Source organism: Oryx dammah, unplaced genomic scaffold (genome assembly GCF_014754425.2).
Source record: "Oryx dammah isolate SB20612 unplaced genomic scaffold, SCBI_Odam_1.1 HiC_scaffold_20, whole genome shotgun sequence".
Taxonomy (NCBI): Eukaryota; Metazoa; Chordata; class Mammalia; order Artiodactyla; family Bovidae; genus Oryx; species Oryx dammah.
In genome coordinates, this window is record NW_024070204.1 from 8,949,074 (window position 1) to 8,965,767 (window position 16,694).

General features: G+C 41.1%; 1 protein-coding gene across 1 annotated transcript in view; it reads left to right on the top strand.

Moving 5' to 3' along the window:
- Positions 1-16,694, top strand: part of MARCHF6 (membrane associated ring-CH-type finger 6) — a 73,937-nt gene that overhangs the window by 9,053 nt on the left and 48,190 nt on the right. The window contains exons 2-4 of the mRNA XM_040262509.1: positions 12,879-12,975; positions 13,769-13,842; positions 15,622-15,765. Coding sequence (XP_040118443.1) covers positions 12,879-12,975; positions 13,769-13,842; positions 15,622-15,765 — 315 coding nt within the window. The remainder of the gene's footprint in view (positions 1-12,878; positions 12,976-13,768; positions 13,843-15,621; positions 15,766-16,694) is intronic.

Genomic DNA, 16,694 nt, shown 5'->3' on the forward strand with positions numbered 1-16,694 from the left:
TGACAACTAAATGTAATGTGGATTCTGGAACAGAAAAATCCCTTTAGGTAAAGATCAAGGAAATCTGAATAGCCTGTTGACTTTAGTTGGTGAGAGTGTGTCAGTATGGGTTCATTAATTGTCATAAAAGTAACACCCTAATGTAATAGAAGTGTGACATCCTAATGTAGGATGTTAGTAATAGGGGTACTGGGTATGTGGAAACACTGTACTGTCTTCCCACATTTTCTGTAAATGTAATCTGTTCTAAAAAATAAAGTATATTAAACCATTGTTTATTAAAATCATCACTCGTTTATCACCAGAAGGAAAGTGGAAACTTTTTGAAGTCTTAAAGAGCTTTCCGGGTAGACAGTGGTTTAAGAGTTAGGATGTACCCAAATCTATGAGTTGGTCTGTATTTTTCCTTAGAGTAGATGCTTAGAATGTATGTGGTGAACTGGATTGTTGGCTAAAAACACTAAAGGGATGGGCTAGCCCTAAATGGGTACTGACTTGGTAACCTCTCATACTACTGGGCTTTCCCTCTCTCTTTCATCTCCTAGGCTGTCTCCTTGCTCAGTCACTCAGGATTTGAAGGTTTCATTCAAAGTACCTTAATTGAGCTAGGTACTGGGCTAGAAACTTTCAAAAGGTATGCTTTGTGAAGATACTTGTTCAATTGCTCAGTTGTGTCTGACTCTTTGCGACCTCATGGACTGTAGCACACCAGTCTTCCCTGTCCTTCACTGTCTCCCAGAGTTTGCTCAAACTCATGTCCATTGAGTTGATGCCATCCAACCATCTTGTCCTCTGTTGTCCTCTTCTCTTCCTGCTGTAAATGTTTCCCAGCATCAGGGTCTTTTCCAATGAGTCTGCTCTTTGCATCAGGTGGGCAAAGTATTGGAGCGTCAGTATCAGTCCTTCCAATGAATATTCAGGGTTGATTTCCTTTTGTGAAGATACTAAGTATTCAAATAAGCAAACCAACTAAGCAACAAAAGTTGCTACAGGATTTAACAGAAGTTTGCCCTTGAAAACCATAAGAGCTTTTTTTTTTCCTAGGTAGGTTTGCAGAGCTTTGATTTCTAGGTAGGTATGTGTTCATAACGGAGAAGGCAATGGCACCCCACTCCAGTACTCTTGCCTGGAAAATCCCATGGACGGAGGAGCCTGGTAGGCTGCAGTCCATGGGGTCGCTAAGAGTCGGGCACGACTGAGCGACTTCAGTTTCGCTTTTCACTTTCATGCATTGGAGAAGGAAATGGCAACCCACTCCAGTATTCTTGCCTGTTGAATCCCAGAGACAGAGGAGCCTGGTGGGCTGCTGTCTATGGGGTCGCACAGATTCGGACACTACTGAAGTGACTTAGCAGCAGCAGCAGCAGCAGCATGTGTTCATAACCAGTAAAGTGCATTGATTTTACTTTGGCCTGAACAAGATGTGTAATTTGACTGTGTGTAAATTTGGTGGAGCCTTACTCCACCACATTTCATTCTTAGGGAAGGGCCTCAGGCTGCATCTTTTGTGCACTTTGCTCTCCTTTTGTACCGTTGGCCTTGTTATTCTGTTGAAGTTTCAGGTGGTAGGGTTGATACTAACTAAACAAAATAGATTATTCTTTGACTCCCTCCCCGCCCCCCCTTTCCCCTTTGAGGCATTTTATTTGCATGTGTTAAACTCCTTGAGGAAAGAAATTCCAGGATTTCTCTCCTGTGTGTTTTTGTCTTGTTTCTTCATGGTCCTCATGCCACCTGAGGTGGTCAGGACAATGAAACCAAGCTAACAGAATGGAAGTAGGTTATTTTGCCATTTTTCTAGGTTTTCAAGTTGCACTTCCAAAGCTAGGGCTGGTCACTCCACGCTTGTTAACTTGCCTGTAATTTTCCCAGGTCATCAGTGATTGGAAATTCACCAGTGTAAGCATGCTTCATCATCACAGTCAGAAACCAGATGACGACTTGGGAGCATAGCCTGATAAGGACCTAGTATTGGTCTTTCTTTTCAGCATTGTTAATGCTCTTGAGAGCATGGAAAGATGGTGGAAAGAGTTTCTTTGAATTTTCTCTGTTGGTGGTAGTTATGCTTGTTTTAGTTTTGTGAATCTGCTAAGATCTTTTATAAAACAGGAAAGGTTAATTTGTGTCTTAGTCACAAACTACCCCCAAACCTTAGCAACTTAAACCAACAAAAGGTTGACGTTTCTCACTGACATCGTATCTTGAAATGGTCCTAAGTTGGATCACCTGGAGATCTAGATGGGAGACCGTGGTTTTGATTCCACAGTCCTTGAGGCAGGAGCATGCAGTGTGATGGAGTGTGTTCATCGGTGCCCAAAGCCTTCTGTCCAGAAGTGATGCCCATCACTAGACCTCATATTGCATTGCCCATAGCAGGTCACATGTCCATGTAGGATTTCAGAGGTGACAGGGAAGTGCAGTCACATTTGATGACCAGCACTGATGATTTCCACAGTCCCTTGCAACGTGGTTGGATGGAATAAATGTGCTCACTGCCATATGTTTCAGTCTACAACTTCATTAGACCACATTTTAGAGAGAGAACCAATTTTTTTCCATGTCATTACCTTTTCTCATTTCCTGTTCCTCGTTTCTCATTACCTGTTCTTGTCTCCTCCATCTGTTTAGTCACTACTGTAGAAAATCTTTTGATCTTTTTTCCTCTCCAAGTATAATTAAAGTAAAATTTACCTTATTTAGTGTCTGTGAGTTTTTGACAAATGCATGCAGTCATGTAGCCACCACAATCAAGAAGATATAGAATACTTCTTTCACTACTCAAAATATCTCCATGCCTTTTTATGGTCAACTCTCCCTCCAGACCCTGGAACCACTCATCTGTTTCTGTCTATATATTCAGTTCAGTTCAGTTCAGTTCAGTCGCTCAGTGGTGTCCGACTCTCTGCGACCTCATGAATCGCAGCATGCCAGGCCTCCCTGTCCATCACCATCTCCCGGAGTTCACTTAAACTCACGTCCATCGAGTCGGTGATGCCATCCAGCCATCTCATCCTCGGTCATCCCCTTCTCTTCCGGCACCCAATCCCTCCCAGCATCAGTCATTTCCAATGAGTCAACCCTTCACATGAGGTGGCCAGAGTACTGGAGTTTCAGCTTTAGCATCATTCCTTCCAAAGAACACCCAGGGCTGATCTCCTTTAGAATGGACTGGTTGGCTCTCCTTGCCTATATATTAGGTTGATACACACGTAATTGTGGTTTCAGACCTTGAATTTCAAATCATTATAATTAGGCTCAAACATATCTTTATTAATCAAAATAGGAACCATTATAATCAACATGTTTTTGGCCAGTGGGAGGTGCTTATTTATTCCTGTAGCATAAAAGTCCATGCTTCGTGATTCAACAAACTCGTGGAAGGCATTTTCTTTCTCCTGCTGGTTGTGGAAGCATTTTTCCTACGAAAAGTTGTTGAGGTGCTTGAAGAAGTGGTAGTCGGTTGACCAGAGGTCAGGTAAACATGGTGGATGAGGCAAATTTTTATAGCTCAATTCCTTCAACTTTTGAAGCGTTGGTTGTGCAACATGCGAATGGGCGTTGTCATGGAAAATAATTGGGCCCTTTCTGTTGACTAATACTGGTTTCAGGCCTTGCAGTTTTTGGTGCTTCTCATTGCTTGGCTGAGCATATGTCTCAGATGAAAGAGTTATGCTGAGATTCAGAAAGCTGTAGGGTATCATATGGGCAGCAGACCACCAAACAGTGACTATAACTCTTTTTTGGTGCAAGTTTGGCTTTGGGAAGTGCTTTGGAGCTTCTTGGACCAGCTGCTGAGCTGGTCATCGACAGTTGTCATATAAAATCCACCTTTCATCACACATCACAGTCTGATCGAGGAATGATTCCTTGTTGTTGTGTAGGATAAGAGAAGATGCCTCTTCAAAATGATAATAATTTTTTGATTTTCGGTCAGCTCATGAGGCAGCCACATTTTTCACCTTTCTAGTTTGCTTCAAACGCCAAATGAATGTAGAATATTGACGTTGAGTTCTTGGGCAACTTGTTGTGTAGTTGTAAGAGAATCATTGCCAATGATGACTCTCGGTTGTTGTCACCCTCCGATGGCTGGCCGCTACACTCATCTTTAAGGCTCTCATCTCTTTTGCAAAACTTCTTGAACCACCACTGCACTGTACATTCGTTAGCAGTTCCTGAGCCAAATGCGTTTTTGATGTTGTGAGTTCTCTTGTCTGCCTTATGACCCATTTTGTACTCAAATAAGAAGATAGCTCGAATTTGCTTTTTGTCTAATATCATCTCCGTAGTCTAAATATAAAATAAACAGCAAGTAATGTCATTAGCAAAAAAAAAAAACAAAAACCAAGAAATGTGCATTAAAATGATGTATAATGTAACCACATTTAAGAATGTATTCCAGCGTCAAACAGCAGATTTCAACAATGCAAAAACCGCAATTACTTGTGCACCACCCCAATAGTTTTGCCTTTTCCAGAATGTTATAAATGGAATTAAACAGTATGTAGCTGTTTGAGTCTGATTTATTTCAACTTAACATAATGCATTTGAGATTTATTCACATTGTTGCATATATCAGTAGTCTTATCTTTTTTTTAAATTGCTGAGTGTTATTCTATGTAGGAATGTGCCACAGTTTATCCATTCCCCAGTTGTGGAATTTGGGGATAGCTTGTTTCAAGTTTGGCAGAATTACACATGAAATTTACATAGATTTCTGTGTGAAAGTAAGTTCTCACTTTACTAGGTCAAATACCTAGTAGGAATAGGATTCCTGAGTGTATGATAAGAGTATATATGTTTTTGTTTTTGTCATTTTAACAGGTATGTAGTGGTATCTTGTTGTTTAGTCACTTAGTCATGTCTGACTCTTTTGCAGTCCTGTGGACTATAGCCCCCGCCAGGCTCCTCTGTCCATGGGATTTCCTAAGCAAGAATACTGGAGTTGGTTGCCATTTCTTTCTCCAGGGGATCTTCCAGACAGGGATCAAACCTGTGTCTCCTGCATTGGCAGACAGGTTCTTTACTGCTGAACCACCAGGGAAGTCTGGTGGTACTTTACTGTGGTTTAAACATTTTTTAAATGTGGAAAAACATACATAACAAGAGTTACCATCCTAACCATTTTTAAGTGTGTAATTCAGTGGCATTAAATACAGGCACATTGTTGTGCAGTTACCAACAACTTTACTGTGATTTTAATTTGCATTTCCTTAATGATGTTTGCATTGCTTTCTTGATGCTAACCTCTCTAGGTTAGCATCAGAAAGCTTCTTTGGTGAAGTATCTGTTCAAATCTTGCTGAAACTTTTTGGATTATTTTCTATTGTTAAGACAGCAATTAGTAAGCTGGACGAAGGACTTGAATAGTTCACAGAGAAAAAGAACATGGCAGAATGTGGAAATAATCTAGCTTCACTAGTAATAAAACTACTTAATTAGCTATTATACAAGTTATTTTTGTCCTTATATACAGTAATGCAGTGTGTTTTTATTAGACGGAGCAATCTACCATTCAAATACAAGAAAATAATGTTGGAGGGGTAGAAGATAGAGATATATAGGATATTGACATTAAATTATGAAAAAATAAAACATTCTAGAAAACTTGATCATATAACCGAGGTATGCATGATAAAGTTGAAAAGTTCTTTTTTGGAATTTGGGGCTCTGTTTTAATCCTCATTTTTTCATAAACTTGGTTGATAACATCATTGGGTTAGTTTAGAACTGGAGTTAGCTGATCTCCGTCTGCTCCCCACTTGTCTTTGGTGTCAGAGGTAGTGGTAGGGTTGAAGTTTTTCTTGTACTGTTTGGCTGGATTACAGCAGCAGTTATTGTCTATTAAGTTTTCTGGCTTACTGAGTTGCCCCTTTTCTGGTCCTTTGGCTAGAGGGAGCAGGTTTTCGTGGGGACTTTTTTTGGTTTGCTCTCATTATTGTTTTTAGGTTGCCAGCTTCTCCCCATTAGTCTCTAGTTCAGGCTCAGTTCAGCCACTCAGTCGTGTCTGATTCTTTGCGACCCCATGTACTGCAGGACTCCAGGCCTCCCTGTCCATCACCAACTCCCAGAACTTATTCAAGCTCATGTCCATCAAGTCGGTGATGCCATTCACCCATCTCATCCTCTGTGGTCCCCTTCTCTTCCCGCCCTCAATCTTTCTCAGCATCAGGGTCTTTTCTAATGAGATCCAACCAGTCCAGCCTAAAGGAAATCAGTCCTGAATATTCATTGGAAGGACTGATGCTGAAGCTGAAACTCCAATACTTTGGCCACCTGATTTGAAGAACTGACTAGTCAAGGCTACTTAAGGCAAAACACAAAACGCAGAGAACTCACTAGTCACTGCTGTGTGTGTAGTTCTTTGTGGCCCCAGCTCCTTTTGCTGGTCTGCCTTTCCTTCACTCTTTAGTCTTCTTATGTGTGTTTCATGTATAATATCCTGTGTTTTTAGCTGTCCTTGGCAGGAGGAATAGAGAGAATATTTTATCTTGATCTAGAACTTTTCATTCTTTTCTAGTCTTTACTGCTGTCTTTCTCCAGGAGGAAACTTTATCCTGATTTTCTAGTGATACGTGTTTTTCACATTTTTGTATTTTTTTACATTTGGAATTACAAAGAGTAAGTAACTTTTTGTGTCTGGGGTTCTTTATCACTCAACATCATTTTGTGTTGTTGCTGTTCATTTGCTAAGTTATGTCCAACTCTTTGCGACCCCATGGACTCCAGCACGCCAGGCTTCCCTGTTTTTCCGTGTCTTCTGGAGTTTGCTCGAATTCATGTCCATTATATATGGACACATACACAAATATATGCAGTTGATCCTGGAACAACACTGGTTTGAACTACTTGGGTCCACTTTTATGCAGATTTCTTCCAGTAATTATATGGTGTTGCCCCTCATCCCCATTCGTGGGTTTCATGTCGGTAAGCTCAACCAACTGCAGATCAAAATTTTCACGTGCCTTTGCTTGAATCCTTGGACGCAGACAGAACCTGCAGATGTCGAGGGCCGACTTTGGGACTTGAGTGCCCTGGAGTTTTGTTGTACTTGGGGCCTCCTGGAAGCAATCCATCCAGGGATACTGAGGTACAGCTGTACTATAGGCAGCATACCCATGTAAATTAAGGAAAGAACTTTCCCCAACTGTGATCCCTGCAAAGTAGCAACTGTTAATAGCTCTTACCCCACTCTTGCCTGGAAAATCCCAGGACAGAGGAGCCTGGTGGGCTGCAGTCCATGGGTCAATGAGAGTTGGACACGACTGAGCGACTTCACTTTCACTTTTCACTTCCATGCATTGGGGAGGGAAATGGCAACCCACTCTAGTGTTTTTGCCTGGAGAATCCCAGGGATGGGGGAGCCTGGTGGGCTGCCGTCTGTGGGGTCGCACAGAGTTGGACATGACTGAAGTGACTTAGCTTAGCTTATTCTTCCAGAATAAATGTTCAGCCATGACCTATGTTTTGTTTCAGGTTTTTCTGCTGAAATATGGATTGGCATGGAAGAAGCTTCCATGCCTTCTACTCCATGCACACAGACTAGCGAAGGAAACTTAGTTGAGGATATAGACCAGGTGCAGCCTAGCTCTTAGGCAGCTTTTCTTGGCCTCCAGTTCCTTGATAAAGGGGATGAGCCACACCTGATCAGTGTGTGGCTCAGGGCCTACTAAACGGTCAGTGTTTGCCTTAAAGTGTTGTATAGCTGAGGCTTATCACCATTCTGGTTGATTTAGAGAAACAATTTTTGCCTTTCCATTAAAGGAAATATTCATACAGAAAGTACACTTGAACAAAACTCATGTAGTCACAACTTTATCACGTGGGAAAAGACAAAGAGTGAGTACTACAGAAGAGATGTGTGATATTGTTTCTTGGATCAAATTCTTTTTAGAGTCATTTAGATTAAATGGTTTTAAATTAGAATTGGATTGTTGGTTTCATAGAAATAGACCTTTAGGAATGTTGAGACAGATTACTTAGATCTTACTCTGCTTTCTTTCCCTGATGAGGATATAGACAGTGAAGTCTGAACACGTTTTTTTTTTTTTGGCCTTGCTATGTGGCATGTGAAATTCTAGTTTCCTGACCAGGGATTGAATCCATGTCTCATGTATTAGGAGCTCCAAATCATAACCGCTGGACTACCAGGGAAATCCCTTAACACATTTTTTAAAACATGATCACTAAAATAGGAAAATTGCTAACAAAAGTTTTCACGTTTGTGTGTGTGTATTAAATAAACCACGTGCTAAGTCCCCCTACTAAAGAACTTCATGATAAAATTGGACTCGGTAGTGTTTAGTAAAATAAAAGTTCAGCTATGATATTTCCAAATTGCATGTTTAATCTTTGATTTATATAGTTTAAAAGTTTAATTATATAAATTTCAAACTGTCACAAGTAATCAATATAGTAAGCCATCATATTGCCAGCATCTAGATTCAACAGATACAAGCAGGGCTGATAGTTCTTTTATCTCAACTCTTTCCCTCTTGCTTCCCCACACTTCTACTGGATTGTTTTAAAGGAAATCCCAAGTATGGTATCTTTTCATCAGTAAATGCTTATGTATTCTAAGAGATAATAACTTATTAAAAAAACTAACCATAATACCACTGTCATACTGCTTACTGTCTTTATCCTCCCAAGTTTTAAAAGGCCTGTCAAGGGGCTTCCCTGGCAGCCCAGTGGTTAAGACTCCACACTTCCTCTGCAGGGGGCACAGGTTCTATGCCTGGTTGGGGAACTAAGACCCCATATGCTGTTTGGTGCAGCCAAAAAAATAAATAATTAAAAAAAATAAAAATGCCTGTGAGTATTATTGCTTATTAACATGATGATTACTGAATTCTCTTTAGGTTATCTCTATAGTCCCTTTTGTCTTTGGATATAGCCTACTAGGGATGTATGATCATGTTATAAAGTCTCTAAAATAATTATTTTCTGTGATTAAGCTTGGTATACACAGGTTCATTTGTTTTTGGCTTATTTTCTACTTTGACCGTTTGGTTCCCACTTTTATTATATAAAAGAGTTCCGTGATTCTAAAACAAGATGATTTAGAAGCCTAAATGTTCCCTTCTCTTTCCTTTTATATAATCAGAGGAGCTTGTGAAGTCCCTTATAAAATAATAATATTGTGTATGTGTGTATTTTGAGAGAGTCATAGTTACTGTCAATTTTACTGTGGGGAAAAAAATTATATAGGGCAGTGGTTCTCAAACTTTTTTGGTCTCAGGATCCCTGTAAACTCTTCTGAAAGACTCAGAAGAACTTTTTATTTGCCATATAAGAGAATAAAAATATTTAGAAATTTTTATTCACTTAACACTTATTATGTGTTAATATACATTTTTCTTCATGAAAATAACCATATATTCTAAAGCCAGAACATTGGTGAGAAGAGTAGATTTGTTTTATATTTGCATGTTTGTTTTAAATGTTTGGTTTAGTGGGAAGCAGCTACATTCAAACAGCTGTGTTCTGTAGCCTCTGGAAACTGCCACTGTACACTGGCAAGACAGTGAGAGGAGACTCCTAAGTGTTAGAGCGGAGAGAGTTTTGACCTTGCAGGGCCCCGGTGAGTCCCAGTTCTGTACTGTAGACTCTGTTGAGAAGAGCTCTGGGGCTTGATTTAGATTTGTTGTGTTTGCTTAGTTTTGTGTTCCTTGATTTGTCCTTTAGAAGGATGGAATCTTCTGAAAATCATTGTCTGGATCTAATGGAGATCCGGTCTTCGCAGTCGCGCTCAACTCCAGCCCAGCCTGCCCCTGCGGCCATCCTGTGGAGTGTGGGGAACTGTGGTGTCCTGGTGGATGGGTGCACCCCGCAGTCTCCGTGGTATTCCCGCCCGCAGCGCCCGCGAGCCCTAGGGGCCTCGGCGGCATGGGTATCTAGGAGGAGTCAGGCTGACCGTCAGCCGTTTGCCCGCTCCTTGGTGGTGTTCCGCGCATTACCTCCCTGTGTTCCGCTGGCCGAGTGTGCCAACAAAGGCTCTCCCTGGCCCAACCCCAGTCCTTCGCCGCATAACTGCTGGCTGCCAGTCACCATGTTTCTGCAGGGTGATGGGAGGCCAGCGGTGTTGCCACCGCTTCCCTCTGTCCTGTGTCCTGCCTGCCACGCTGTCTCTGCTGCCCCCTACTTCTGCCCCCGCGGCTGCTTGAGAGCTGGTGGAGGAGACAGGAAGAGATGGAACCACTTGCCCTGTGACTGCATCTGCCCACCTACACTTGCACTCAAACGCTGCGTAAGTGGGGCATCTTGCATATGCCTGTCTCTAAAGTTAATCCACAGAGGTCTAGGCATTTCCGCTGGTACCCCGACATAGCGAATGACTTTGAGTGCAGGTTTGGGTGCTACCTGCAGAACCGTGGTCATTCTAGAACTCATCTATGCCTGTGGGCATCCGCAGCTCAGCTCTGATGATTCTAGGTCACCAGGAGTGCATGTCCTGTGGCCCCGTTAAGTTGTGCCGACCAGGGCAACTGGGAATTGGGTGATGGGGAACCCAGATTTGGTTCCGTAGAGGAAGCCTGGTAATGGACTACCCCAACCAAGGGGTAGCAGACTTGCTGGTCTCAACCCAAGGGTGGGGAGGCAGTGATGAAAAACAGAACTGGTCTCTGGAAGTCTGGTGATTGGAATGAGTCCACTTAAAATTCTTTAAGGCAGATCCACTGCATGGCACGTCTAGTACCTGCAGCGGAGGTGGTGGTGGTTTAGTTGCTAAGTTGTGTCCAACTCTTGTGACCCCATGGACTGTACCAGCCTCCTCTGTCTCTGGAATTCTCCAGGCAAGAATACTGGAGTGGATTGCCATTTCCTTCTCTAGGGCATCTTCCTGACCCAGGGATTGACCCTGGGTCTTTTCCATTGCAGGCAGATTGTTTACCGACTGAGCCATGAGGGAAGCAGCCGAGGTAGTCTCCAGCTTCAATGGCAGGGTGTTGAGTTCGGTGCAGTTAAAATACCGTGTGATCTGCTGCGCGGGTTTATGCATGGGGATCCTCCGCCCCTATCCCCACGCCCTGCTTCTCCTCGCTCTCCTGGCTCCTAGCCTCGTTTCCCTGGGCTGAAGTGCGGGAGCTGCCTGCACACTGCCGCTGGAAATCATGGCATGGGACCGTGATTGTTTAGCGTTGGAACTTTGCGGAGGCCGATTAGATGCGATGGCTGGGAAGTTCCTACTGCACCGCTAGAGCTCAAAGTCTTAGATTGATGCAAAATGGACCAGAGTGAAAGCTGTTGCCATGGATGTTTTTATTAATTAAGGGTGAAGCTGTAAAAGGGAGGTTCAAAGAGATTCTGATCCCATATTGTCTCTCCATAAACGATGCCGACTGCCAGCGTTATTTCCGGTAATGTGCGGCTAGCTTAGCGGAAAGCAAAGTCCTTCTGATGATGGTAGCGGCAGTGTCTGGTTCTAGAACTGAAATTTAAAGGCACAGTGGTGCAATCTGTGCTTTATTTGATGCAATTCAGATAACTCTACTCCATGGGAACCAAGATTGACACTTTTGATAGCTTTTTCCTGGGTGGTGGTGAGTTGCTTTTCTGTCTTGCTGGATCGATTTGTCTGGTTTATAGATAACAGGGAGACTAGTGTGCTAACCACCCCGAGGGCTTGATAGCCTTAACTTCGACAAATATTGTTTAGCCGCCCAAGATTGAGCAGTCACAAGTCTGTGATGCTCTCAAGTGGCCAGAACCGCACCACACTGCTCAGCATGTGTGCTTCCAGTCAGACGGGTGCTGGAGATTTCATTATTAAATCCGTTAGAGATAGGCTCTGGGTTGCAGTTGTTACTCATTCATGAGGAATTCCCTGTAAGAGAGTAGATCAGAAGTTTGCATCAAGTCCCTGCGCCTTGTTCACACTGCCCGTTGCCCCTCACATTCCCACCTTGGGGTTGGTATTTGGCCTTGGTGGTTCGCTGAGAAGCCGTTCTAGATGAAAGTCACTACCAGGTTTTGGTAGGTGGCCCTGCGGAAGGACCACATTGCTGAACGAGAGAGCTGGATGGCACCTTTCAGTCCTCTGCATGTCACCCACCACCCCAGGCCGACTGACGGCGGTGCAATTAGAACCACTTGGGGCAGGCGCGTGAGGAGGAGCTGCTGCCCTCTGGCGGCAGACCCGTATCTCTGTGCTCCCTTAGTTTCTGCTCAAGGCGGCCTCTGGCTGTTTTCTCTGGCCTTCGTGGTCTTGGGATGCCCCCTCCACACCCTGATTGTGTGTGTGTGTCTGTTACAGTGTCTCCCTCTAGTGGAAGGTTGTCCCCAGGTTCGCTCACTGCTGTTTCTATAAGTCCTGAGATAACGTTTTTGTGAAGTTTAAACTTAGGACTGGACTTAGGACTTTAAAATGTTAGGAGAAGAATGGTGATTGATTTTTGCAGTTTCCCTGGTGGCTCAGACGGTAAAGAATTCGCCTGCAATGTAGGAGACCTGGGTTCGATCCTGGAGTCAGTAAGATCCCCTGGAGATGGGCGTGGCAACACACTCCAGTATTCTTGCTTGGAGAATTCCTTGGACAGAGGAGCCTGGATAGTTATAGTCTGTCACGACTGAACGACTAAGCACCATGCAGTTTTAAAGAAAATCACTGTTTCTGTCATTCTCAATTTTTATTTATTTACAGAACTCTAATACAAAGAACAATTGACCTTTTTATATAATAGGGATTTTAAGTTTCAGATATATTTGATTATCATCTTGATCACCCTTTTCAGTTCTCCATGATGTTGATGATGTTTCATGTAGTGACAGAGTCTTACTTTGCCAAACAAAAACTTTTTCAATATTTTAGTTTTTGGTGGTCCATTAATTTTTTATAAGTTACAACCAAAATAATTTAATTTTTCTTTTTTCATTAATAGACATATGTAGAGTGTGTCGGTCAGAAGGAACACCTGAGAAACCTCTTTATCATCCTTGTGTGTGTACTGGCAGTATTAAGTTTATCCATCAAGAATGGTGAGTCATCCTTTTGGAAAATTTTTGCCTGAGCTTCACTTTTGTCATCTGTATAATAAAGGGAATTGTTTCAATGACTTTTTCTATAACTAGATATTAAAATTTTTTTTTTTACTGTGTTTGGAGATTATCTCTATTCCTTATTACCAAGCCATGTCATTTTGGTATATTGTCTTTTGCCCATTTGTTTGTTTCTACTGTGGGGAGCTTATATGTTCATGGGGAGTATTACGGTTTTCTGGTTTTGCTTAGGATGGTTATAGCTTACATTGAGGAAATGCTTTGTGTCAGGGAATATTCAGCGCTTCTGTACATTTTAGCTCATTTAATCCTTACAGCAGAACTCTGAGGTGGCGTATTACTGTCATTCACATGAGGAAACTGAAGCATAGAAAGGTTAACTTCTCGGTGGCACAGCCAGCCAATTAGTGATAGGCCTGGCCACCAGGCAGCAGTGTTATTAAACCAGTTTTAGAACTGATGCTGATGCTTGGAGATTCTTTTTATATTCAGTTATCTTTGAGGAGATTACAGTTTACATTAATTTAGTTTAATTTCAGTTTAATTTCAATTGCTTTTTAGTAGTAGAAACGTGTTTTTTATCTTTATTTGTTATAATTCTGTACTCTTCTAGGGCATCAGTGATTAAAAAAAAAGTTAAAGATACTCTGAATTCAAAATTGTAAAAGTTCTGTGATATGTAAAACTTTAGTACAGCAATATTAGATTTCAGTGAAACCTCAAAATTTCCTTGTCATAAATACTATACTTACGAATATGTTTGTAATTGCAGCTTAGTTCAGTGGCTGAAACACAGTCGAAAAGAATACTGTGAATTATGCAAGCACAGATTTGCTTTCACACCAAGTAAGTTCTTCAGAAGTTTACACTGCATTTCTAGATTATAACTGGCTACCTAAAGGTGTTTAAACACTTTTAAAGCAACTATGTTTGATTTAACTTGGTTTTGATAGTAATAGAAGGTATTGCTATAGCATTTTGGAAAGCATTTTTTAAAGCTGTATGTTAGCTTTTAACACACACATGTGTGATTTAATTTGCGAGATATTTTTTTCTTTCTTTTTTATATTTTAGATGAGTTCAAACATACACAAAGGTATAATGAACCTATGTGTATCCATCACTCAGTTGCATCCATGTTCAACCCATAGCCCTTACATGTGGTCCCCTGTGCTCTTTAACAGCAAACATTTATTATCTCATAGATTCTGTGGGTCCAGAATCTGGACCGACCTTTGTTGGATGTCTCTGGCTCAGCATCTCTCATACGCTTGTAGTCAGTCTTGTCAGCTAGAGCCCCAGTGTCATTCGAAGGCTTAGCTGGGAAGCTGTGGGGTGAGGTCTTTCTCTGAGCTTGCTCACGTGTGTGTTAGGGTTCAGGCCACCGCAGGCCGTTGACTGGGGGCCTCTCTCAACTGCATGTGGGCTTCTCTGGTGGTTCTCTGTGCTCTTGTTCCCACGTCTCCATCCTTATTACAGAAAATCCCATTTATGATTTCATCTGTACATATTTTAGCATGTACCTCCAAGACAAGGGTTCTTAAAAAAAAAAAAAAAACAGCTATAATACCATTATTTACCCAGAAAAGTGAGTAACTAATGATGCCTTAAATTTGTGAAATATCTCATCCCTATTAAAATTTGGGATAGCTTTTGAGTTAAAATTGTGTTGGTGGTAATAACAACACTAATAACGACAAATATTTAATTCACTTTTTAAAAACAAGACTTTTTAAGCTCAGTATTTTGTAAACCTATGGTAAATATTTTGCAGATCTTTAGAATTCCAATTACATTTTATGTCTTTTGCCTATTGATTTATACTTAATATTATGCACCTTATAAATAAGTAGATGTTCATACTGGCAAGGTATCAAGAATTTGAAGCATATTTTCATTCTGGGATCCTAGTACATTGCTCTTCTTCCTCTTCTGCCCCCTCCCCCAAAGCTTTTTATGCTTTGGTGTTTGTTTTAAGCATCTTGAAGTGCTGAGTATAAATTCTGTGAACTAGTGTTAATTTTACTTTGTTTTTACGTAATGAGTATATATGATTAAAGTCATAACGGTTTACTATTTGAATGTTGGCTGTGCTAGAATGGGAGCGGGGAGTGGCTAAGAACCCCAGCGGGCTGCTGCTCCTGTAGGAAGTGGCCCTGCTGCAGATTCTGCGCACTGTGAGCGCTGCTGCTGAGGCTAGTACTGGGGAAGGGTTCTTTTTTGAGGACCTCTGTCAGCTCCATCGTTTGCGCCTGTATGCTTTATGTGATCTGTGATAACTCTGGAAACTAGTTGGTTATATTGTTTGAATGCTGAAATGTGTGTGAGTTAGCCTTGCATAAAGTTCCTGGCTCTTGAGTGAGGGGGTGTGTACATCTCTTGAATCTTTTTTCCTGCTCAGAGGCCCATTTTATTGGCTTTTATATTTATGTAATTTGCTCTCATAAATGACTTCTAGGTAAATGTAGTATTATGTTGTGACTATTTGAATTATTTTTCATATGGGACAAAATACTTAAGTGCAATGCAAAGGTCAAAAATTAGGTAGTTCTGTATGCCTACAAGTAACCTATTTTTGAACCTTCATGAAGTTGTGTGAACTTTTTCCTTTTCCCCCCCTTACAGTTTATTCCCCAGATATGCCTTCGCGGCTTCCAATCCAGGACATATTTGCTGGACTAGTTACAAGTATTGGCACTGCAATACGATATTGGTTTCATTATACACTTGTGGCCTTTGCATGGTTGGGAGTTGTTCCTCTTACAGCATGTGAGTATTCATTTCCCTGTTGCTGGAGTTGTTTAAATATTACACAACTGTTTAATATTATAAAGTATTTTTGTTCAGTGATGTTTATTAGATATTATAATGTTGTATATTAGGAGAGCCTCATTTAGAAGATGTTATTTATCTGAATGAAAAACCATTTTTTAACAGGTGAGCTTCTTAAATGAATGTGGGAAAGAAACACAGCATACAGAGGCTAATAATGAAAGTTCATGAGAGAATTGAAAAACGAAAATCAAAGCATAATTGAAAGGAAATTGACTTTTACTCTTTGAAGTTTATCAGAGCTTTCCAAAATGGCAAAAGATGTATTTTTTTGAAATTTTTTTTTTTTTTGTAATCCCTCTTTAAAAAACACATCCTCAATGGTCCTGAAGAGTTGGGAAGTGTATTTTTCGAATATAGAAGTACTTCTGGGAAATTGGTATACTAACTCTTAGTTGATTCTCTCTAGGTTCTTTGTGTTCTTAAAGACATGGAGAGGAGTCAGTAGTATATGTGCCAGAGTATGTAGATAGGATTCTTTAGAGTTAAATGCAAACAAGATTTTTACATAAGTGTGATTAATATCCTCATATCTTCTTAAATAAGCTTGATGAATTATGAAAATCTTATGAGAATAGCAGAATAGGTACTATTCACTTGAATGAATTAGTGAGCTAGAAGATTGAGCAAGGAGTTCTCTAGGATATGACTCAGAGACAAGAAGTTGTAAGTATGAAGGAAAAAATTGAGAGATAGAGGCCACATCCTGTTGTTTCAGTATCTGACTAGTAACTAGTTCCAGAAGGTGAAAGAGAGAGAGCTGACTCTGATAAAGGAAAAAGGCAAAGCTAGGCCCATTCTAAAGTTTTCCAGTGCTGAATAGGGTAGTGTATAGATATTATGCTTTCAGATTATCCTACAAAGTA